The sequence below is a fragment of the Sorex araneus genome, chromosome 8, assembly GCF_027595985.1.
Source record: "Sorex araneus isolate mSorAra2 chromosome 8, mSorAra2.pri, whole genome shotgun sequence".
Lineage (NCBI taxonomy): Eukaryota > Metazoa > Chordata > Mammalia > Eulipotyphla > Soricidae > Sorex > Sorex araneus.
The window spans coordinates 64,884,468-64,909,922 of record NC_073309.1 but is presented as its reverse complement, the minus strand read 5'-3'; the positions used below and the strand labels follow the sequence as shown (position 1 = coordinate 64,909,922).

General features: G+C 42.5%; 2 protein-coding genes across 2 annotated transcripts in view; one reads left to right on the top strand and one right to left on the bottom strand.

Annotated features, from left to right (window-relative positions):
- MFSD14A (major facilitator superfamily domain containing 14A) overlaps positions 1-3,712 on the top strand; it is a 36,863-nt gene extending 33,151 nt beyond the window's left edge. The window contains exons 11-12 of the mRNA XM_055145018.1: positions 1,173-1,336; positions 2,474-3,712. Of these exons, the coding sequence (XP_055000993.1) occupies positions 1,173-1,336; positions 2,474-2,680 (371 nt within the window). The 3' untranslated portion in view covers positions 2,681-3,712. The remainder of the gene's footprint in view (positions 1-1,172; positions 1,337-2,473) is intronic.
- A 133-nt stretch (positions 3,713-3,845) lies between these two features.
- The window catches only part of SASS6 (SAS-6 centriolar assembly protein), a 41,566-nt gene continuing 19,956 nt past the window's right edge, over positions 3,846-25,455 (bottom strand). The window contains exons 8-17 of the mRNA XM_004614674.2: positions 24,517-24,708; positions 19,901-20,095; positions 19,711-19,800; positions 19,454-19,633; positions 18,821-18,902; positions 14,977-15,113; positions 12,029-12,157; positions 10,812-10,906; positions 6,525-6,619; positions 3,846-6,431 (exon numbers count right to left, since the gene is read on the bottom strand). Coding sequence (XP_004614731.1) covers positions 6,328-6,431; positions 6,525-6,619; positions 10,812-10,906; positions 12,029-12,157; positions 14,977-15,113; positions 18,821-18,902; positions 19,454-19,633; positions 19,711-19,800; positions 19,901-20,095; positions 24,517-24,708 — 1,299 coding nt within the window. The 3' untranslated portion in view covers positions 3,846-6,327. The remainder of the gene's footprint in view (positions 6,432-6,524; positions 6,620-10,811; positions 10,907-12,028; positions 12,158-14,976; positions 15,114-18,820; positions 18,903-19,453; positions 19,634-19,710; positions 19,801-19,900; positions 20,096-24,516; positions 24,709-25,455) is intronic.

Sequence of the window (25,455 nt, the reverse complement as noted above, 5' to 3'; positions counted from 1 at the left end):
CACTTACCACTTAGGTGTTTGTTGCCGTATGCTGGACATCCTTATATACACTCATACATTTTTGTTAAATTTTCTGGTTTCTGTTGCCTAAGACTATGAACAGCAAACATGTCTAGATGCAGTTTTGGTAGGAACATTTAGTTATTGCAGTAACTGATCAGTAATAATTCTCAAAAAAAAAGCTGTTTTGTGTGGTCATGAGGAAAAGGAGCAGTGGTGGCCACCTGTGTGATGAGGAAGAAAAACTAGTGACCACAGCAAGTTGCCTTTAAAATTTTCCAGGTCCTTGAGACAGACAAAACTCACCTCATTAAAAGCTTAGCTCTTGTATTTACATGGAAGTGCGGGCTTGAGGGGGGGGCAGGAGGGAGGGGGCACCCAACCAGTGCTCAGGGCTACTCCCGGCTCTGCACTCAGAAATCACTCTGGCAGATTCGGGGGGACGGTATGGGATGCCAGCAATTAGACCAAGGTCAGCCGTGTGCCTTACCCTGCTGTGCTATTGCTCCGCTCATAAATGGAAATTCTTAACAAAATCATGCTGATTTTTAGGTAGGAAACTTCTAAAAGGTGAAAATAAGGTGCTTTTGCCTACTTGATTTTTTTTTTTCACCTTGTACACATTTCAGACCACCTGCCTCCAGCCCCCTCATCATGTTTTGCAATACAAGTTCTGAAAGGTTATGGTTCGCTCTTTGTCAACTTCCACTTTATTTTTGTGTGTTGGGGCCACAGCTGCTTGTTCTCACGGCTGACTCCTGGCTCAGCACCCAGGGTCACTCCCGGTGGGCTTGGGGGACCATATGTAGTGTCAAGGGTTGAACCCGTCAACCTGGTGCCAGGTAAGGGCCCTCCCGCTGTATCATCTCTCTGGCCCCTGCTCAGTGAGACCTGATCTGGGCTCAGCCCCACCCACACTTGCTAATGGGCTCCTCACGCTGTAAGCTGCTAAGTCATTTTGGTTTGGTGTTTTGGTTTGGGGGGCACACTTAGTGCTGGGGATCAAACCTTGGCTGGCCATGTGTATGGCAAACGCCCTACCTGCTATACTATCACTAGGATCCTCTAAATAAGTTGCTGGTGCAGATACAAACTTTGCATTTGTGCTGTGATTAAATATTTATCCTATGGTAGAAAAAAGTTGTGTCCTAAGGCCATAATTTATTTTTTAGGTGTCGTTCAAGGAATGATAACAGGAATTCGAGGGTTATGCAATGGTCTAGGACCAGCTCTCTATGGATTTATTTTCTACATATTCCATGTGGAACTCAAAGAATTACCAATGACAGGAACAGACTTAGGAACAAATACAAGTCCACAGCACCACTTTGAACAGGTAACTTCATCCATGACAAATGGAATTTATTTGACCGAACTGAAAGATGTGTTTGCTCACTGGAGCTTTTATGAATACTTTACATTTGATGAAACACTTTAAAATAATCCATGATAGGAAACTGTATTCTCCTGTTTGCCTTGTTGTGAAATTGGTTCCGCACGTTTCATTTTTCCCTTCAGAACTAAAGCTGACTTAAATGCCCTTGATATACTTAAGGGCACAGGCCACTGTGCTGCCACTGCCCTCCTCTGGAGCCTGTCTTGTCCAGCTCTGGGGGAGCTGTCGCCTTCTGTGGAAGGACCTCCATGGTTTGCTACACTGCCCCTCCCATCAGCCCCCTTACATTCTCTTGTTTAGTCCACTTTTATTTCCACATTTGAACTGATGATCAGTGACAAGGAAACTACAACTGAAAATGTTAACAGCAAACAGCTTTATGTTGGCCAATGCACATAGTTCAGCAGTTTAGAATTCCACCTAACCTCAAGGCAGCTAAGACTATTTTTAAATAAAACAGAATGTGGGCCATATACAGGTAAAACTGGCAGTGCAAGTTTTGCTAAGCATGTAATTTTGGACGGAACAGTGGCTGTTTACCTCTTCACAGGGTAATAGAAATCACTTTCCTTTAGTCACTAGAGAATATAATTATCCTAGAGAATATAAAACAGGCAAGTTGGCCCTTGGTCCTGCTGCACAGTTAATACTGTCTGCTACTTCACTGCTGCTTGGCCCTTTCTGTGGAGGCCAGAGGTACAGTGCAGGGTTCCAGGCTGGCACGAGGCCCAAGTACCTGCTCAGCAGAGCCTCCCCTCTCCCGCCCCCTCAATCCCAAAACAAAAACAATAAAGTTTCTATTTTCCTCATAAGATCAGATTTGTACCATGACAAATTTAGTATTTTTGCATAGACTGTTTTAAAAAAAAAACCTTTTGGCTCTGTAAGTTATTAGTGCCGGAATTAAGTATATCTTGAAAAGCACATATGTCTTCTTTGTCCTGGAATGGGAGTGCGCTCGCTGCCCGTGATTTTGAGAACCGCCAGTGTCTCGTAATTCACAGCAGTCAGTTATCACTAAAGGTAAGCAGTTTCTTTGACGATGCCTGCACAGACATTCCCTTCCTTCCTCCTCAGAATTCCATCATCCCTGGCCCCCCCTTCCTCTTCGGAGCCTGCTCAGTGCTGCTGGCCCTGCTTGTTGCCTTGTTCATTCCGGAACACACCAACCTGAGCTTGCGGTCCAGCAGCTGGAGGAAGTACTGTGGCAGCCACAGCCACCCCCACGGCACACAAGCGCCAGGCGAGGCCAAAGAACCTTTGCTCCAGGACACCAACGTGTGACGCCTGCATCAGGAAGACTTTTCTACCCGCGCCCAGGTCTTAGTTTCACCTGTAGTTCTGGATGTACATTCCATTTCCATCTAAAGTACACATTACGGTTGTCTTACGAAATGTATCTGCATGAACTCCGTGGGAACTAAAGAAAGAACCGGACAGTTTTCCAAAGATGTTACAGTTTCTTTTGAAAAGGAACCTTTTGTTTATGAGCACCAATTTCTTGCCACTAAACTGTTTTATTGTATACATCCTTTAATTAAAAACTGTATATGTAACTCCTTAGCTCCTAGAATGTCTCTGCTACCATTTCCTTCAGGTGTTGAGCTTTAACTCTATGCTGACACACAGTGAGACAGAGTACGTGATACGGTTGTGGACTAGCTTAACATTTTAAAATACTGAGTCAGATTTTAATATTGTAAAATCTTGGGTCAAATAATTCAAAGCCTTAATGCAGATGCACTAAAGAGACGGTAAATGAATTGTTTGCATTTTAAAAAAGAACTCTTAAAAAAATACTAAATCTGAATCATGTTTCAAGCTCATTTGTAGTAATTTTGTGTTACACATTATTCACTACTGTTTTTGAAATGAAAAAAATATCAGCCATTTAGAATTTAAATGGGGGGCTTTAAGAGCCTGTAAATTTAATGCTGGCTCACATTTGTTCCCCAGCTACTTATACCACTATTTTTTTCATGTTTGCATAATCATAAGAACCTCAACACTTGAATACATAATCTGGAATTCTCTAGTACAGCTGGTAGCCTCGAAACTGGCGGTGTGATCTCCATAGTAGATGAATATATACATATATATATATAGTGGCCTTTGAGGACTGCTGTCACAGTAACACTTTATTTACCCAGCTAATGTTTGTCCTAAATTTTCAGGACCCTAGGAGAGAGCTTTATACAATTACTGATGTGAATTTCTTCTCTAAAGTGTATATTTTTGTGTCCAGTTATATTATTTAAAAAAGTGTTACTTTGTAAAAATTGTACATAAAGTATTGTATAGTTTACACTGTTTTCATCTTGTGTGTGGTTATTGCTTAATGCTTTTTAAACTTGGAACATTCGCTATGGATAAATAAGGTCTTAAATGTAAATATTCTGTTAATAAAATTAAATATTTTAATGATTTTTTTAAAAAGAAAGTCTTGATCTGTGAGTACCTCTAGGGCTGACTCTGGCTTTGTTTGTTACCTAATAATTTGACAGTAACAGTCAAAGCTTGATGTTTTCTCCCTGTGAGTCCATTTTCATTCCCTCACCATTTCTCCCCCAGCTGAAAAATAGGAAGACAAAGGGAAGGAAAAAAAAAACCCAACTTAGTTCCCAAATTAACTGAAACAGTTTTAGGCAGAAAAGAAAAACTGTTGATTAGTATTATGTTTTATATACTTTTTACGTGTCGTATTTTCCAAATATTAATATTTTATTAATATTAAAGCTCACAGTTTACAAAATACATTAAGTGCAACATTCTGATTATTAACACATGTACAATTTTACACTGCAAAACAATTTCAAATAAGTTTAAGAGGTAGAGCAAAGAATTAGCACACTTGAGTATATATGCATATATATACACACATTTAATACAAAAAACAGCCTAGCAGTTTTATAAAAATTATCTCCATCCCATCTTCTGGGATGTCCCAGTTATCCGTGTGTGGGTGTGGAATGGAAGGGAAACCGTGCAGAGGGACTGCACCCGAGGTGCTGGGCCCTTGCGCCGGGCACGCTGCGGCAAGCACATGTGCTGGTGACGGGCCTGGTGCACGGCAAGCATCTGAACTGCTCATGCACTGCCCGGCCCCTAAAGGGGTTCTCTAAAGGAGGAGAGAAGTACTGCAGGTTAGCTGTCTCCTCCAAATCCTGTGCTCCTGTATATTACAGGTCTTTAAAGAAAGCGGATTCCAGGTGTCTTTCCAGAACAGAGTGCCTTCACCTTCCTGTAACCAAGTATCCTTACTAATGTAATACATTTCAGTGAGGAAAAAAAGAGTCAGTGCCTAATCCTGGTTCCTAACTTTTCAGTTTAAGTCCACTTGCAATTAATTACCAATAGTTTCCATATATTATGATGCGATGTCAAAACTTAAAATTTTAATCACGATTCCTTGTCTCACAGGGAACTTAGTAACAGGAATGTCACTTGAAATACTTTCCTGTTTTAATAAGATCCTTGAAAATAATTATTTAAATACCATGAGCACTAACTAGTAATGTATGCAAAAACAAAATTGATTTAGGGATTTCTTAAATCACCAGTAGCTGTCAACAAGAAGTAGGGCCTTTAGTGATTAAAACTCGTGTGTTGGGCCGGAGGGATGCCACAGGGTTACGGCCCTTTGTCTTGCGCACCTCCAGGAGGACACCGATCGGGGCACAGCCCTTCAGTACCAAGTGTGATGCCCTAAACAAAGCCAAAGCCACTCAACATAAAAAACGCAATGAATGTTACGTTCTTAGAGAAAAGATTTTGGTAGCATGGATTCTTCAAGTTCCATATATTCAGATTTAGTTGCATAGCAAATTAATGAATGCCCATGAAAGAAAAATTGGGTGTGTATGCAGCAAAGGGGAAGGGAGAAGCCGCAGGCGGTGCTGAGAGGGGTAGGGAACAGCCCCACAGCGCGCCCAAGGCAAGGGAAAGAGCACAGAGCACAGAGGCCAGCTGGGGGCCGGAGGTGTGAGACCCTGGAGAAGGAATCGTGTTGGAGTATTGTATGCCCAAAACTCAGTCACGAATAAGTGTCAATCATGGTGCAAAAATGTCTTTAAAATACATATAAATAAAGTTCTCTGAAAAACACAAGTTTGGATGTGTAGACTGTCAGGAAGCTTTAAAATCTTTGTAACTAAGCTTACTGAGTTAAATAGCTAAATCAAGTTATACACCTAGTCATATGTACTGCAAAACAGTTACTAGAATTTCATCAAAATTAATAGCTGAAGGGTTTTGTTTGGTTTGCTTTTTGGCTTTGGGGTCACATCCGGCATGACTGCTCTGGTGTTGCTCCTGGCTCTGCACTCAGGAATTAGTCCTGGCAGTGCTTGGGGACCGTGTGGGATGTTGAGGACTGAATCTGGGTCAGCTGCACACAAGGCAACACCCTATTCGCTATACTGCCGCTCGGCCCCTAGTTGACAGTTTTAAGGGCAATACTTGGTATAAAAATTCATTTTCAGTAATTTCAGTAAGTACCCTTTACAGTAAACAAAAATATAGTTCCCTGAAAAGATAATTTTTATTTTACTAATGAAAATAGCATTCTTTGGCTTCAGATTTCTTCTATGCAAGTTTTAATTTACCCGGCTAGTCTGATTAGACAGTCCCTTCAAGGAAAAGACTCTTTCCTTAAAGGTTTTAAGAATGTCTAAGGATTAGTTTAGTGACATTTGTACCAGTCCGTAAGACATTCTAAGCTCACAAATTAAATGTGTCGTCTACTGGGAATCCGCACCCATCTCCAAGTACGACTTTACCTTTCGAAGCTTCTGCCATAAATGAAGCATTCTGAAGGAGCCAGTGCCTAGTCTGGCAGTTCCAGTAAACATGGGAAGATGCTTGTTTCAAATTTCATCAAGTTCATGTGTTCAGAAAGCAGCTGAATTTCTCTGAGGAAGGACGACGCTCCATCAGCTGCTGGGTGGCTGGGCGGGAAAGTAGGCGGACGCCGGGGAGGGAAACCCCGCCGGCTTGGCAGGCTGCAGTGCTGCCAGGCTGCTGTCTTTGGGGCGCTCTGCAAGGGAGGGCAAGGACACTTATTTCCCTGGGTCTTCACACTCGTGTGTCATTAAACAATGAACAATTCATTTCAGAAGTGTCATGTTACCTGGATTACCAAACAGATTTTGGCTGAGCCCCCGTAAAGGAATGCTATCTTCCCTCTTCTTCAGATACTTAGATTCCAGCCCTGAACTTTCACCACTGCAAAGGAAAAAAGGAATTTACTTATTTTAATCAAGTGTTACTTTTTTTTTTGCTTTTTGGGTCACACCCGGTGATGCACAGGGGTTAGTTACTACTGGCTCATGCAGTCAGGAATTCCTCCTGACAGTTCTCGGGATGGGATGCTGGGAATCAAACCCAGGTCGGCCACGTGCAAGGCAAATGCTCTACCTGCTGTGCTATCGCTCCAGCCCCTCAAGTGTTACTTTTTAAGTAGTTGTTCTGATAGTTTATCTCACATACACAGGTGCTATACATAACTATATTAATATTCAACGTTTGCTCAAAAACAAATCACATGCTTAATAAGTTTCTTATACAGAGAAGTTAGCAATACATCAGCCAATCCCCTTCCAAGGAAAGAGTCATCTATAGAGCCAGAGGAATGGCACGGGACTGAGAAACTTGCTGTGCATGTGGCTGCTGCTGGTTTGATCCCGGTGCCACATGATCCCTGTGCACTGCCAGTCATACCCCTGGTGGCCCCCGAGAGCCAGAGGGTTTGCCTTGGTGACCAACCGACCAACACTGCGATGCTGGATCTGAGCAGTGAACTGGCTGGACCCTACAGCTGGCAGCACTGCCAGAAACGGGCAGCCGCCCCCTTCACACTACTCGGAGGCCCCAGATAAAATAATAGAACCATTTTAATAGTATCTTACCCTCTCCTACAATCTTTATTAAGTTGATTTTCTAGTAGTGATAATAAAATGTTAAAGGCTCTTGCAAAACAGTAACATTGTAGACTTAGAATTATTAGTGACTCCCCCCCCCCATTTTTAGAAAGCAAGTAGTCAAATAAGCATTTTTAAAATTTTGACATTTTCAAAATGGCAACACTCCGCAAAGAACTATACAGATTCAATGCGATCCCTATACGGCTACCAATGAAATTCTTCAAAGAAATGGATCAAATACTCATGAAATTCATATGGAACAATAAACAATGGGAGGCATCACCCTTCCCAACCTCAAACTCTACTACAAAGCGGTAATAATTAAAACAGCATGGTACTGGAACAAAGGCAGAGCCGCAGACCAATGGAACAGGGTGGAATATCCCTACACAGAACCCCAAATGTATGATGATCTAATCTTTGATAAGGGAGTAAGAAATGTGAAGTGGAGCAAGGAAAGCCTCTTTAACAAATGGTGCTGGCACAACTGGACAACCACGTGCAAAAGAATGGGCTTAGACCTTGACCTGGCACCATGCACAAAAGTCAGATCAAAATAGATTAAAAATTTCAACATCAGACCACAATCCATAAGTGACTGAAGACAAAGTCGGCAAAACCCTCCACGATCTTGAAGCTAAAGGTATCTTCAAAGATGACACGCAACTGATCAACCAAGTGGAAACAGACAAATGGGACTACATTAAACTAAGAAGCTTCTGCATCGCAGAAGATACAGTGACCAGAATACAAAGGGAATCTACAGAATGGGAAAGGATATTCACCCAATACCCATCCGATAAGAGGTTGATATCAAGGGTATGTAAGACACTGGTTGAACTCTACAAGAAGACATCCAACCCCATCCAGAAAATGGGGCAAAGAAATGAACAGAAACTTTCTCAAGGAAGAAATATGCAAAAGGCACATGTCAAAAGGCATGTCAAAAGGCACGTGAAAAAAATGCTCTATATCACTAATCATCAGGGAGATGCAGATCAAAACAACTATGAGATATCACCTCACACCACAGAGACTGGCACACATCCAAAAGAACAACAACAAAAAAAAACGGTGTTGGCGTGGATGTGGGGAGAAAGGGACCCTCCTACACTGCTGGTGGGAATGCCGACTGGTTCAGCCCTTTTGGAAAACAATATGATTGCCTCTCAAAAAATTAGAAATTGAGCCCCCATTTGACCCAGCAATACCACTGCTGGGAATATATCCCCAGAGAGGCAAAAAAGTATAGTCGAAATAACATCTGCACTTGTATGTTCATTGCAGCACTGTTTACAATAGCCAGAATTTGAAAAAACCCGAGTGCTCAAGAACAGATGACTAGTTAAAAAAACTATGGTACATCTACACAATGGAATAGTATGCAGCTGTCAGAAAAGACAAGGTCATGAACTTTGCATATAAGTGGATCACCATGGAAAGTATCATGCTAAGTGAAATTAGTCAGAAAGAGAGAGACAGACATAGAAGAATTGCACTCATCTGCGGTATATAAAACAACAGAATGGGAGACTAACACCCAAGAATGGTAGAAATAAGTACCAGGAGGTTTGCCCCATGGCTTGGAAGCTGGCCTCACATGCTGGGGGAAAAGGCAGCTCAGATAGAGAAGGGAACACCAACTAAAGTGTGGTTGGAGGACCCTCTCAGGATGGGTGAGGCGTGCTGAAAGTAGACTATAGATTGAACACAATAGCCAGCCAATACCTCCACTGCAAACCACAACACCCAAAAGGAGGGAGAGAGCAAAAGGGAATGCCCTGCCACAGAGGTGGGGTGGGGTTGGGGGGTATGGGATGGGGGAGTAGGAGGGATGCTGGGGTCATCAGTGGAGGAGAATGGGCACGGGTGGAGGGATGGGTACTAGAGCACTGTATGACTGAAACACAAGCATGAAAATATGTAAATCTGTAACTGTACCCACACGGTGATTCATTAATTAAAATTTTTTTTTTAAATTTTTAAAAAATCAGAATAGGGGGCTAGAGCGATAGTATAGGGGGTAGGGTGTTAAAAAAATTGACATTTTTATTTTTATAATGCATTACCACTTTTCTCCACTAATAACCAGCTCTAATCAGAAAAACCTAAAATAGCTGAACAGTCCTAATTTTAGACATTCAGCTTGATTTTGTACTACATAGTATCTTCTACAAGTAAAACTGTTATCTGTGTTTGATATACTGAAATATATAAACATTATGGTACTCTACCATTAAGAATTTTCTAGGTGTTCTTCCTCCTGAACAGGTATGAATTAAGTAAAACAATTATGTACAGAGCTGGAGAGATAGTACAGTGAACAGGGCACTGGCCTTGCATATGGCCAAACTGGGTTTGACCCCTGGTGTCCCATATGGTCCCCGAGCACTGCCAGGAGTAATTACTGAGCACAAAGTCAGGAGTAAGACCTTAGCACTGTCAGGTATGATACAAAAACAAATAATCAAACAAAAACCGAATATATATATGTACCAGAACTTCAAAACAAGTTTTTGTTTTGGAGCCATACTCTGGATCAACTGTATGCAAGTCAAATGCTCTACCCACTGCAAAACAATGTTTTTTTTTAAAAAAAAGGAGGCGCTCTATCTATTTAAGGTGCATCTTTGTGCCAACTTTGAAGAGCCAGTGAACAACAGCCAAGCAGTTGGGATAAGCCTCTGTGAACCTTGTTAGTAACTGATTCTGCAAAATATTGGCATGATGAGAGCTCATCAGGGTAGGTGCTGGCAGAGCAGCCCCAAGCGCCACTAGAGTTTAAGGACGAAGGCGTAATTATGAAAACAGCATTACCATCATGGAAACTCATCAGGGACAAGTCTGCATATGAGCGAATAGTGCCACAACTCACTGACTGAACAAACGTCACTGAGTAAAAACCTGTTTAAGGTCAAACTTAGAGGCAAGGAATCTCTCAGGAGGCAAAACGAGGCACAAGTTGACATAAAAGCTTATTCACATAAGCTATGGCACATTCACAAGCCTATTTACCAAAGAATTTTAGCAGGCTCACTAGTAGTAGACTTGCAGATGGAATAATAATAATTATTATTAGGAGCAAAAATTTTAAAAAAAAAAAAAAAAGCTTGCCAGACATAGAAAACCAAAGTTAACTGACAATTAGGCATTAAGAAGATTTATACTTGTCCGAGAGTATTTGAAAGGGCAACCTTCAGTTTTGTAGGAGAACTTCCTTTAAAAAGTAAAAATTTACCATATGGGGGCAGGAGCAATAGAAAAGCAGGTAGAGCATTTGTCTTGAACTTGAAGCACCCATGTTGGATCCCAAGCAACCCATATGGTCCCCTGAGCACCACCAGGAGTAATTCCTGAGTGTACAAGTAATACAATTTCCAAATACTGATAAAAATGCTTGACAATTTGTATCGATTTTACACTGTTTCTGAAAAAAATCTTTATGATGACTTTTAAAATTGCAAGTATTAAACATCCTGTCCACGAGCACTTACTTTTCCTTGTCAGCGGGGCCAGGCACACCAGGAGCTGCTCCCGGCTGGGCCTCTGGAGATGCATTTGGGTTTGCAAACTGCAAGTTAAACTGGACCTGTACACGGAAAAGCATATCATAAACCTGCATTGTGAGAACTGAGACAGATGGTAAAAAAGATTTTTTTCCTAACTCTAGACTCTAGATTTTTTTCGTAACTCTATTTATGAATATATTTCATAAATAAGTTTAAGCCTTAACCAACATTTACAACATAAGCACAAATTGTAATGGTTTCATTTAATTTTAAATTAAAAAATAATAAAAGACCTGATTTCTCCCTGCTAAAAAAGTCACTGACCTATTTATGATGAACACAACGACTTTTAAAATAATGGCACTGAAACAAAAACATGAGCACAAATACAGTCAACGAATGCAATAGTCTTGAAAGTAACCAAGTACCACAAGTCACGTTTACCTTTGCATCGTCTTTCCACGCTGTCACTCGTCATAAGTGCTGGCTTAAATGCAGCAAGTGGCCGGGAACTAGGTCAAAAGGCACATATTTCATCTGCACAAGAGGGGCCCTGAAGCACACCCTCAGGCCACTTTCCCAGCTGTTTCCACTAGGGAAACCCCTCGAATTTTTGCATTTGTTTGTTTTGGGGTCACCTCCATGTTACTCAGGGGTGCTCCTGGCAGTGCTCAGGGCACCATGTCCGGTACCAAAGGCAGGGCCTCTCGTACCCAAGGCAAGGGTTCCATCACTGAGCCGTACCCCTGGCTCAAAGGAGACAACCTATTAACAACTTTTTATTTTAATATATATATTTTTAAATATGCATTTTGTCTTTTTCCTCTCTGGAGAAGCCCTTCTCTCATGAAATGTGCTCTCTCTTCCTCTCCCCTCATACCATTCTAAGTACATTTAACAAAACCATTTTCCTCACTGAAAAAAAAAGTTATTTTAAATATTTCTTAGATGTAGATTTAGACCCAAAGTTATGAATGAAAATTAAATCAAGTGCCTAGTCAGTACATTTTCTATAAATTTATGTACTAAACATTCAGTAATACATCACCTAAAATGCATCAGCAACCTAGGATGAATTTTTATTCATCAAAGAATCAATTATACTAAACATCTGAAGATAAAGACTATTTGTGTATCTTACTATATTGTTCTATTTCTAAGAAAACATGTTATTTTTCTGAACCACTGATCTGGTTAGGCACCTTTGGTCCGGAAGCCGGGTGGATGGCATTCCTGGCCACTACCGGGCGAGGAAAGGTGTTCTGGAATGCAAATGCCGAGGAGACAGGATAGCCTATCCCACAAGCCGGGTAAGCGAGTCGACCATCAACCTAAAAACAGAAACATGAAAAATGGTTCAGGATGAAAAGTTAGTTCTGAATCATACATACTTAGCCAAGAAAATGACCATAGAGTAGTAATTAAGAGCACTAGGTCAGGGTGAAGGCACTGGTGTTGCTGGCACCTTGCACACCTGAAACTCAACCACAGTTAGCTCTGTAGCACAATGATTCCGTTTAAAAAAAGAAAAGTGCACTAGCCCAGACTGATTTTATTTATGCCAACATAACTCACAGCAGCAAGACGGGACAGTTCTGGCTGGGAAGCTTCTCAGTGTCTGCAGCCTGATGAATCAAACCACTGGGCCTCCCTCTGGGCTAACAAGGCTCATCTCAGTCCCTTCGGTCTCGAGAAGGGGAGAAGACGTGAGGATGGGAGCCACAGTCAATAGGCCAGTCAGTAATAAAATAAAAAATATTTTATGCCAAACCTTAAATAAAAACAAAATAGGTTCTTCCCTGGACTGAGGCAATAACTTGCTTTGCCAATAATTTTCAATATATTGTTAATACATGAAATTAACAAATGTCATAAAACAGCTTATACAAGGCTAGATGAACACAAATCTTGTTGTTGTTGTTGTTGTTGCGGGGGGGCCTGGGTCATACCTAGGAAAGCTTCGGGCTTCCCCAGGCTCTGCACGGTGTTTCCTCTCGGGGTGCTCTGGGCCAGACCAGGTTTGGCTGCACGAAGGCAAGTGCTTCCACCCTGGACTATGTCTCTGGCCCCGGAAACACAAATACTGGACAAATGTATACAGCAGGGGCTGCCTATCAGAAAGTACCTATCACACAGCTACTTATCAATTAGCCATCAATCAGTCATGATAAATCTGTCATACACAAGGCAACTGTCCGTCTCCAGCTACTGCTCTGAGATTCTAATTCAGGTCCAGGTATTTCTTTACAGAACATCTTCTAATTAAGCAGAAATCCTTTCTCTTTTTTAAATGGCAAGTACTGTCTGATTTATTAGGGTATATTAAAAATTCAATGAAGCGTTTCACTTTTAGAGCCTCTGTCAATAAACCACAGGTACATGACTACCCACACATACCTACAGGTATACAGGCTGCTTTGAGTCCTTACACTGACTGCAAATCATCAAGGGGCTCGAGCAGAGGGTATTTACTGAAAGAATGGATGTGTCAGGCCTTGGCATGTGCTAGACCATTTGAGGAAGAGTTTAAGAAAGTGGGATTTTCATAATGCCCAAAAGCGGAGAAAGAATATGGGGAATACTGTCTGCCATGGAGGCAGGGGGAGGGTGGGAAAGGGGGGGTATACTGGGGATACTGGTGGCGGGGAATGTGCACTGGTGGAGGGATGGGTGTTTGATCATTGTGTGACTGTAACCCAAACATGAAAGCCTGTAACCATCTTACGGTGATTCAATAAAATTTTTTAAAAAGTGGGATTTTGCTGTGAATTAAATACAATTCAAAAATGGGAATAAATTTATGTCAAAGTAACTCAATAAATTTTACTTAAAACAGCAGAAGGAAAGTTTTAAGGGCAAAGCTATAATTAGTAATGGAACAAGTCACTATGTTAGCCAGAATAGGAAACTTCTTGTGGTTTATAATGTTCATGTTTATTATCTGTTTTGAGACATTATGGAGTTTCCTTTTGTCTCGACTGATCTGTTACTGATCAGCTTGTGTGATGCTGATGTTCTGTGAAGCTGCTATGTTCAACAGGAGAGCGCCAGACCCAGCGAGGAGCCTAAGATCTGAGAGTACCAGATGGAAGAAACTGCTTTTGTTTTTACCATTCTCCTCCTGTTTCCTGAAGGGAAACAAACAAACAAACAAACAAACCAGCTCTTGGGAGCTGAAAAGTACACGTCTTTGAACCAATTTTTCTTAGAATCTACATCGAACAAGCCTAACTGTGGGGCTTTCCTTATTGTCTTTTTGCTTCTTCTTTCGGGGCACACCTGGCAATGAACTATGCTCAGGGGTCATTCCTGGCGCTGTCTGGGGAAGCAATGTGGTGCCAAGATTTGAACCAGGGTCTACAGCATTCAAGGCAAGCGCCTTCATCCCTGTACCATCCCGCTGGTCCTCTTCTTCCTCTTCACTGACAGAATCCCACTAGGCTGCTTGCATGGCAGTTCCAAACCGAGGCCCCAAGCCCTCCAGTGCTCTATTCTCAGTCTCCGAAAGACTTTGTGCTGTGTGTATGCAAGCAGGAATGTATCTTACAAATCTTCAATGCGTTTAGCAGTACTTTATTTAATACTAGATAATCTGCATATCATTAAAATTGCACAAAGCAGTAATCCCTTAAAAATAGCTTCTTCCTAGAATCTACTCATATTTCAAGTCTACGTCCAGCTTCTAAGAACAATGTAAAACACTACTTCAGGAGCTGACTGCAGAGAATGCAGTTAGAACATATGCTCTGAATGAGGACGCAACGAGTCTGACTGCCAGCACCCTCTGATCCACTGAGCACTGCACTGAGTCAGGAGGAGGCCTCGAGTGCTGTCGGGGTTGGTTCCCAGAAAACCTCTACTTCATTTGTAGGTTCCCGTTGCAGGAGTGCCTGCATCTCAAGTCAGAGACTTCATAAAAATTTGGGAGGTTTTTTTTTTTTTTGCCTTTTTGGGTCACACCCAGCAATGCTCAGGGCTGATTCCTGGCTCTGCATTCCTGGCGGTACTCAGGGGACCATATGGGATGCTGGGAATCAGACCTGGGTCAGCCTCGTGCAAGGCAAACGCCCTACCTGCTGTGCCCCTTGGGAGTATTTTTTTGTTTCAGAAAATTTATTAAGAGCTCTCCACATCTTCACTTAAATCTTACCATATTGGGGTTAGGCGAAATTCCGCTTCTGATTGTGTTGCCAGCAGGATGCAGAGATGGAGTGGGGGCGGCTCCTAGAACATCTTGCTTTCTCACTAGCTGATTTTCATTCAGCTCTTTATTTAACCAGGTGATCACTTAAATGAACAGACACAATGTAATGAAATTAGACTTTCCCCCTAATAATTCCAAACATCAGAAAACTAACTCACTGAGACTGGCGCCAGAGTGACAGTGCAGCGCCCGGGTGTTGTACTGAACACAGCCAAACCCAGCAGCCCACTTGGTCCCCCAGCACGTCCGGGAGTGACTCCTACGCACAAAGCAAGAGGAAACTCAGCACTGCTGGGTGTGGCCAAAAACAAACGCAAAACCACACTTAAACATTTTTGAGTTTTTAAGACCACTTTGTATCACTGGAGAGGCAACATAGCCTCATTTAAATGTGTATCTTTCACTTTACCAAGGCAGAGATACGAATGGCCAAAAGGCACATGAAAAAGTGCTCTACATCACTAATCATCAGAGAGATGCAGATCAAAACAACCATGAGATACCACCCCACACCACAGAGGCTAGCACACATCCAAAAGAACAAAAGCAACCGCTGTTGGAGAGGATGTGGGGAGAAAGGGACCCTTCTTCACTGCTGGTGGGAATGCCGACTGGTTCAGCCCTTTTGGAAAACAATATGGACAATTCTCAAAAAACTAGAGGTTGAGCTCCCATTTGACCCAGCAATACCACTGCTGGGAATATATCCCAGAAAAGCCAAAAAGTATAGTTGAAGTGACATCTGCACTTATATGTTCATCGCAGCACTGTTTACAATAGCCAGAATCTGGAAAAAACCCGAGTGCCCTAGAACAGATGACTGGTTGAAGAAACTCTGGTACATCTATACAATGGAATACTATGCAGCTGTTAGAAAGAATGAGGTCATGACGTTTGCATATAAGTGGATCAGCATGAAAAGTATTATGATAAGTGAAATGAGTCAGAAAGAGAGAGACAGACATAGGAAGATTGCACTCATCTGTGGACTATAGAATAACAGACTATAAGACTAACACCCAAGAATAGTAGAAATAAGTACCAGGAGGTTGTCTCCATGGCTTGGAGGCTGGTCTCTCATTCTGGGCAACTCAGAGAAGGGACCACCAAGTAAAATGTGGTTGGAGGTCATATGGGGGAAAAGATGATGCGGGCCCAATATAGACTAGAGACTGAACACAATGGCCACTCAACACCTTTATTGCAAACCACAACACCTAATCAGAAAGAGAGAACAAAAGGGAATACCCTGCCATAGTGGCAGTATGGGGTGGGAGGAGACAGGACTGGGGAGGGGGGAGAGGGATGTTGGGTTTACTTTTGGTAGAGAATGGGCACTGGTGAAGGGATGGGTTATCAAACTTTGTAAGGGAGAAACATGAGCACAAAAAAGTATAAATCTGTAACTGTACCCTCACGTTGACTCACTAATTAAAAATAAACTATTAAATTTAAAAAAAAAAAGGTCAACTAAGTTGATCAAATCTTTTACTATACTGATTGAAATAAAAGGCTTAACTAAAATAAAACATGAAAAATGGAAAAAAAAATGTGTATCTTTCAAGTCTTATTTTAGCAACTATCAAGTAAGACTATTCTATCACTGTGAGAAACATTTTTACTATTAACGGATTTTTTGAAAGATTTTTCTCTTTATAAAATCTAACAGTCCGCTAAATAGAGAGAGAGAACAGAAGGGAATGCCCTGCCACAGTGGCAGGGTGAGGGGGAGATGGGACTGGGGAGGGTGGGAGGGATTCTGGGTTTACTGGTGGTGGAGAATGGGCACTGGTGAAGGGATGGGTTCCCGAACTTTGTATGAGGGAAGTATAAGCACAAAAGTGTATAAATCTGTAACTGTACCCTCACGGTGATTCACTAATTAAAAATAAATAAATTAAAAAAAAATAAAGCTAGAAATGGCTGCCAAATGAACCAGCACTTACATGCTCTGGCTCTCTTAAGTGAGTGCAACATATCTTGGTAGCCAATTTATTGTTTGAAATTTAGTAGCATTTATTTCTATCCAGACAGTCTCGATGAAGTATAGCCTCTGAATAAAGTCATTTGGGGTTCGAAATCAAAAAAAAAAATCTAACAGTCCTGAAGTTCATACATATCTGATAAACAATACTGGGAACTGAGAAAATGTTAGCTATATGCTTACTCTTCTATTATAGCTCAAATAATCAATAGTTACTCTTAGGAAAATAGTAATTTAAAAATGTCACTGTCACTGTCATCCCATCGCTCATCGATTTGCTCGAGTGGGCACCAGTAACGTCTCCATTGTGAGATTTGTTGTTACTGTTTTTGGCAATTGAATACGCCACGGGGAGCTTGCCAGGCTCTACCGTGTGGGCGAGATCCTCTCAGTAGCTTGCTGGGCTCTCCAAGAGGGATGGAGGAATTGAACCCGGGTCAGCCGTGTGCAAGGCAAACGCCCTACCACTGTGCTATCACTCCAGCCCTAATAGGAAAATAAAATTTTCAAGTAAATATTAAACCAAGGGGCTTTACCACTGCTGGGAATATATCCCAGAGAGGCAAAAAAGTACAATCGAAACAACATCTGCACATGTATGTTCATCGCAGCACTGTTTACAATAGCCAGAATCTGGAAAAAACCCGAATGCCCCAGAACGGATGACTGGTTGAGGAAACTTTGGTACATCTATACAATGGAATACTATGCAGCTGTTAGAAAAAAGGAGGTCAAGAATTTTGTAGTCAAGTGGATGGGCATGAAAAGTTTCATGCTGAGTGAAATGAGTCAGAAAGAGAGAGACAGACATAGAAAGATTGCACTCATCTATGGTATATAGAATAACAGAGTGGGAGACTAACACCCAAGAACTGTAGAAATAAGTACCAGGAGGTTGACTCCATGGCTTCGAGGCTGGCCTCACGTTCCGGGGAAAGGTCAACTCAGAGAAGCGATCACCAACTACATTGTAGTTGAAGGCCATGTGGGGGAAGGGAGTTGAGGGCTGAATGAGGGCTAGAGACTGAGCACAGCGGCCACTCAACACCTTTATTGCAAACCACAACAGCTAATTAGAGAGAGAAAACAGAAGGGAATGCCTTGCCACAGTGGCAGGGTGGGGTGGGGGGGAGATGGGATTGGGGAGGGTGGGAGGGACACTGGGTTTACGGGTGATGGAGAATGGGCACTGGTGAAGGGATGGGTTCCAAACTTTGTATGAGGGAAGTATAAGCACAAAAGTGTATAAATCTGTAACTGTACCCTCACGGTGATTCTCTAATTAAAAATAAATAAATTTAAAAAAAAAAAAAAAAACAAACCAAGGGGCTGGAGCAATAGCAGAGCGGGTAGGGCATTTGCCTTGCATGTGGCCAACCTGGGTTTGATTCCCAGCATCCCATATGGTCCCCTGAGCACAGCCAGGGGTAATTCCTGAGTGCAGAGCCAGGAGTAACCCTTGTGCATCGCTGGGTGTGACCCAAAAAGAAAAAAAATAAATAAAAATACAGCTACAGAGCTGGAGAGATAGTAGAGTGGGCAAGGAGCTCGCCTGGCATGTGCCGACCCGAGGCATCCAAACCCAGCATCCATATGGTTCACCAGGCACCACCAAGATTAATTCCTGAGGGCAAAGCCAGGAGTAACCCCTGAGCATTGCTGGGTGTGGCCCAAAAACCAAAACAAACAAAAACAAGAATATAGCTCCAGTCCAAGGATACGGCTCAAGTGAGAAAGCACATACCTGGCATCACGTGCCCCAAGTTATATCCCCAACAGGGCATGGCCCCAAGATAATATACTTACACTTTTCATTATTTTTTAGAAGCTGTTTGCTCTCTTCAAGTTTTTCAACTGTAGCTTCTAATTGCTCTTGTAATTTGCATACCTGAAATATGTTAATGCCCATAAGTATAATGAAAACGGGAAAAACTGAAGATATGAATCACTGCTGGCTGAGTTTAATAATAATTGGTTCACCTTCGTAAGAAAAGATCCACACACATATATACAAATGTCCAAGACACATGAGGCATAACTTTTCGAAAACAGGCTAACTTCTATTGAATCTAGTCCTATTGTTTTGAAAATAAAAAAAAAACATTTTTATTTTCTAATATAATGAAGTGAAAAAATTTTAATTACATCTTGAAGGGGCTAAGAAATAGAACAACAATTTGGACATGTGCAGAGGGAAGCTGACTTTGCCAAGTGTGGCCCTAGGGGTCCCGGAGAGCCACCTAGGTGGCCCTGTTGCCCCTGGCAGCACCATGTCTGTGGGGACTGTAGCACGTGCCACCAGCCCAGCTGCCTGAGGATCTGCCCGGTGGCCCATGTGCCCACGGGTACCAATCGGCAAACTCCCCTCCAAAAATCCAAAATACACCTAGGGAAAATTTTCTACCTTGTAAATAAACAAACAAACAAAATATTAGCTACCTCTTGCTCTTTAAGTCGAAGAGACTGTCCAACATCTTGTAATTCTTTCTGCTCCTTTTGCAACTTTTCTTCCTTCTCAGCCAAGAGTTTCTCTTGTTGAATAGTAACTGTATTTTTCAGTTTCAACTTACCCACTAAACTTTTCATATCCCCTTGTAACTTCTTGATAATTTCATTTGCCTGTAAAAGAATTTCATATACATTTCTACATGCTCCAAATAAACTGTCCATTATTTATTAAATTTTTCAAAACAAACCTTAAGAAGTTCTGCTGATAATGATTTTATTGTAGCTTCAAGTTTTCCTAGTTGCATCTGATTTTTCTCACCATTTTCTTCTAAAACCACCTAATGTGGGCAAACAGGAAACATTAGGGTATCTGTGTTTGCTTAGGAAAAGTAGCACTTGCAAATGCCATCATTAATTTGTTTAGAAAGTTTTAAAGACCTTTTGTTCCTGAATTGTATCAAATGCTTCTTTTGTTCTTAACACAAGCTGATCCTTATCCTTGATTTCCTGTTCCAAAACGGCCACTTTTGTTTGTAGCTGATTAATATGTTTCTCCTTTTCGTGGCATTCAGCATCCAGTGCCGAATTCTCTCTTCTCAGAGAGAGGACTTCCTGCTTGGTCCGCTGGAGTTCCTGTGAGGTCGAGGGGACAAGAAAGATGAATTAGTGTCTAAGTTCTGCTGAATCTAGTCCTATTACTCTATAGAATTACAGAAATGAGAAGTAGCCTCATCCGGCAGTTAATCATTAAAATGATTTAAATATTTTTTGGGACTCCAAGCCAGGCTGTTTCCACTCGGGGCGGCCCAGAGGAGAGCAGGTGAGAACCCTCCCCGCCCCAAGGGACCTAGCCCCCGAAGATGACGTCCACTGCCCAACCCCACCACGCTCCAATAAGACATTTCCTACCCATTTTCCATAATCGCCACAGTATAATTGATGGAGTTCAGACAGTAGGCAACGAACCATAGAGTTATATGTATACACACACACACACACACACACACACACACACACACACACACACACACACACACACACACACACACACACACACACACACACCCCACCCCCCCCCCCCCCCTTGGAGAGCCCAGTAAGCTATTGAGAGTATCCCACCTGCAAGGGCAGAGCCTGGCAAGCTCCCCATGGCGTATTCCATATGCCAGAAACAGTAATAAGTCTCATTCCCCTGACCCTGACAAAGCCTCCAGTCGTTGGGAAAGATGAGTAAGGAGAGGCTGCTAAAATCTCAGGGCTGAGTGTAATAGGAGACGTTACTGGTGCCCGCTCGAGCAAATCAACAAACAATGGGATGACAGTGATACAGTGATATTTTTTAGAATCTAATGTTTTAAAGTTTTACAACCAATTTTTCTTTAAGGATCTAAAAGAATCTAGAGTTGTAGGTAACTTGTGAATTTGGAATATATAATTGTAAAATGCACTAATACCTAATTCAACCGCTGGAAGGGAAGAAATTACTTCTTGATTAATGAATAGATGGCTGTAGCTTTTCAAAAGTAGTATAATCAGCGGAGCTGGGGAGATAGTCCAAAGGGCTGGGACACAAGCCTGGCACGAGGAGGCTCCCAGCTCAATCCCTCCAGGTACAGTGCCAGGTACAGTGCCAGGTACGCACCAGGTGGCCCGGCATGCTGGGTTTGCACAGTGAACAGTGTGGCTCCACAGGCCCACCGAGGGCTGCCCCCAAGCGCTGCTTGTGATGATTCCAGTTAGAGTGAGAGACAGAGAAGCAGAGGCAGCACCATGACAGGCTCATCAGGAAGCCAGAAGCAGCCAGGCCTAGGTTTCAATTCCAGAATTCCTGGAACTGAGCACAGACACCTGGAACTGAATCATGATTTCCCCGAAGTGAGAGAGCCATGGTGAGGTCAACTAAGGGTCACCAATCAGGTGCAGGCAGGGAAGCCCCATGTAAGCTTCTATCACTCTTATGCAACCCTTATGTAAAAATACAAGCAGTGGACAGACTATGGCCAAAAAGGTGGTCCATGGAAAGTCCCTGTTACCTAATGTTTGGGTATAATAGCCCCTCACTTTTGAGACTCCCCGAGGCCACTCCTTCCAGGGCTGCCACTGTGTCGGTGAGCCAGGCAAGGGCCTAGCTCGAGCGAGCCACAAAGACCCTTTGCTTGTTGCGTCGCAACTTGTCTGTGTGTGATTCCTTGGGAGGTGTCAGCCTGGTTTAACAAACGCCATGCTCAGAGGGCAACTGTTCCCTCTCTCTCGTCCATCTCGGTATTCTCCAGGTGTCAGTGTTGGCCCATGAGGACAGAAAGGCTAGAAATCAGGCTGGGATAGGGCACAGCAGCAGGACTCCTGCCCCACACCTGAGGCCCGGGTTCATGACCCAAAGCGGAGAGGAAGAGAAGACAGAGCTGGGAATCATGGTCCATACAGAGGTTTGTTTCTCACGAGGAGCTCGAACCGTGCAGGCTTACACTCCTTTACATATCAAATATATTTGCATGTCAACAATAACCCATTTTTTTTGGTTCACTTCTTAAAGCAAAAGTCAAATAATTAAAAATAAATTTAAAAAATCTAGATTATTTCCCAATGAGCTAATAAGTTGTATGATACCAGTACATAAAGGTCCAACATATACATTCCTAAATAGAATTTTTTTTTTTTTTGCTTTTGGATCACACCCGGTGATGCTCAGGGGTTACTCCTGGCTTTGCACTTAGGAATTACTCCTGGAAGTGCTCAGGGGACCATATGGGATGCTGGGAATTGAACCCAGGTCGGTCGCGTGCAAGGCAAATGCCCTACCCACTGTGCTATCGCTCCAGCCCAATATTCCTAGATAGGTTTTATAAATTTATAAATTTTATAAAATCATTTTGTAGTATCACATTAGAGCGGTTTTAGAAGAATTTGGTATCACATAAACTTGAATATAAATCCTGGTTCATTTGAATGATCTGAGGAATAACAACTTCCCTAAATCTCAGTTACTTCATCTGTCAAATAAAGAAGACAACACTTTATTTAATTTTTAAAAAAACCTTTGTGAAAACACAACATAATTTCTTGCATATAATAAATGGTCAGTATCTAGAAATACTGTAACAATAACAATATTTTGGTGGTGTTAGAGACTGCACCTAGGGCCTCATATATGCAAAGCCTCTATAAATAAAGCAATTATTTTTTAGAATATCTAAAATGTAAAAGATCATTCAAATTAAGAGAAGTATTTTAGATTATGTAAGTACCAACACAATCAAGCACTCTTGTTTATGTACTGACCCACTTGAGAACTAAGAAACCACACAGCACTTTAATGAAACATTTCGATTATACAAGGTACTGGGTTTGCAAAAGGTAAAGGAAGTAAGTAGGTAAGAAAGACTGAAGGCCATTATTGTGGCCAGACTGCTGTGAGAATCAACATCCACTCCATCAGGTTTCAGTTTCTAGGCTTTAGGGCCAAGGGTAGCTCAGTGGAGGCTAAGGCCCTGGGTTTAACTAATCTCCGGCACCAGGGGAAACGGGAACAGTATGTCGTGTTCCTACGCATAAAAGACTGGTGAGATGGCATTGGCAGCCTCTGTATTTACATGGAAGAAATATGACTGACTACCAAAACACCAACAATAACATATAACAAGATGTAAATATAACAAGATGTAAATATCCTTGCTTGAAAGAACATGGCAGGACAAAACAGGAAAATAACAGAGGGTTCCAATCTTATTCTTCCACCTACATAGTTATGACCCTGGCCAGTTACTTAACTCTCCGAATCCTTGATTCGTCACCTGAGATACGAGGACAATGACAGGACCTACCTCCCAAGAACCGTTTTAAGAGTTAAATGGGATAGAGAAACCAAGGCGGATGCATGCCCTGTACAGGGCAGACCCGGTCAGTCCTTGATGTCCCGGACATGCCAAGAGCGACCCCTGAGTGCAGAGTTAGGAACAAGCCCCGAGCACTGCCAGGAGTGGCCCAAAGACAAACAAAAAAAGAACTAAATGGAATAAGAGGTAAAGAACTTAGAAGTGTCTGTCACTTCTAGGTACTGCTTAAGAACTGACTGACACGAATGCTCTCGTGACTAGATGACACCAAACTACATCTGTTTGGTGTGCTGAGTAACCTGGGGTATGGAACTCGCCCTGTCAATAGTCAATACTTACTGGGACTACACTGAAAACGAACAGAACAGTCAAGATCCTAAAGCCCCCATGTCCAAGATTATCTCAGTGCTACTCAAAACTAACCCTTTTAGCTTGGCGTAGCCTGGGGCAACTCTGGCCACTCCCAACTGGGCTCAGGATCCCACGCGGTGCTGGGGGGTCAGGTGGCATCAGGAATCAGTCTGGGCATCCTACGTGCAAAGCCCAAGTCCCAGTCTGCTAAGTTATCTCCCTGGCAGTAACTGATCCTTCTAATAAAAATCAAATTTCATACTGTGTTTTCTTGCATGGTATGATCTGATCACCCTGCCAACGGATCCCCATGCCTCTACACAGAGAGGAAGACCACCCACACAAGTTATATCACTGTCACTGTCATCCCGTTGCTCATCTATTTGCTCGAGCGGCACCACTAACATCTCCATTGTGAGACTTGTTGTTACTGTTTTTGGCATATCAGATACACCACAGGGAGCTTTCCAGGCTCTGCCATGCAGGTGGGATATTCTCAGTAGCTTGCCGGGCTCTCCGAGAGGGGTGGAGGAATTGAACCTGGGTCAGCTGTGTGCAAGGAAAACACCCTACCCACTGTGCTGTCGCTCCAGGGCAGACACAATTTATAAAGTAACCAAACTAAGTTGTACTTTAAAGTTGTGGGGTAAGGGGGCTGGAGCAATAGCACAGCGGGTAGGGCGTTTGCCTTGCACGCGGCCGACCCAGGTTTGATTCCCAGCATCTCATATGGTCCCCTGAGCACCGCCAGGAGTAATTCCTGAGTGCAGAGCCAGGAATAATCCCTGAGCATTGCCAGGTGTGACCTAAAAAAAGCAAAAAAAAAAAGATAAAGTTGGGGTAGGAGAGAACAAATCCAACACCCAGTACCTCTTCCACACTAGACAATTTTGCTTTGAGTTCTCTGATGGAGGAGTCTCCTTTGTATTTCCTTTCAGTTAGGTCTTTATTAGCCGTCTCTAGCTCAGACAGCCTGTTCTGTAGCTGCTGGACATTCCGTTGATGGAGGGCTTCTAAATCTTTTTTCTGTTGTTCATGCTGTTGTTGGTACTGAACCTGTGCCTATTATGAAGCAAAAATAGTTTCAAAATTCAAAGGAAAAAGTATAATATATATAGAAAGATTTGAAGAAAAATATTAATCATACTAATTAACAATTATTAGATTTCCCTGTTCAAAATGTCTTATAACTAGAAAAAAGGGCATAAGGCAAATCTACCACTAAAATCTTATTTATGTATACTATCTTTTTCTAAAACCCATGTTATTATTAAAAGCATACGATTAGTTATTGGTATTTTAATAATTATCAGTTATGATATATGTAAAGCATTATATAAGTATATATAGTGACTCTAAACCCACATATATCTTTGAGTTATGTGGAAAGTGATACATAACAAAGTTAAAAGAACTACAGGGACTAGAGCAACAGTACAGCGGGATACGGTGCTTGCCTTGCATTTAGCCAATCTGGATTCCATCCCTGACACGACATATGGCTCCCCGAGCCCGCCAGAAGTGATCCCTGAGCACAGAGCCAGGAATAAGACCTGAGCACCACCAGGTATGCCCACCCCAAAAGTTCCCCCACCTCTGCAAAAAAAAAGTAAAATAGATCTTGATGCCACAACCCACAGAGAAGCGGCAGGCATTCTGGTGAGCAACGCGGCCCGGACAATGCTCCGGACCCGAATCGGGGCCAGCAACACCGGGGGGCCGGAGGGAGGAGGTGCCGCCTGCACACCTTCTCCGGATGGAACCCTGGCGACACTGAGCAGCAACTAACACGGCTCCAGGATTCGGGAC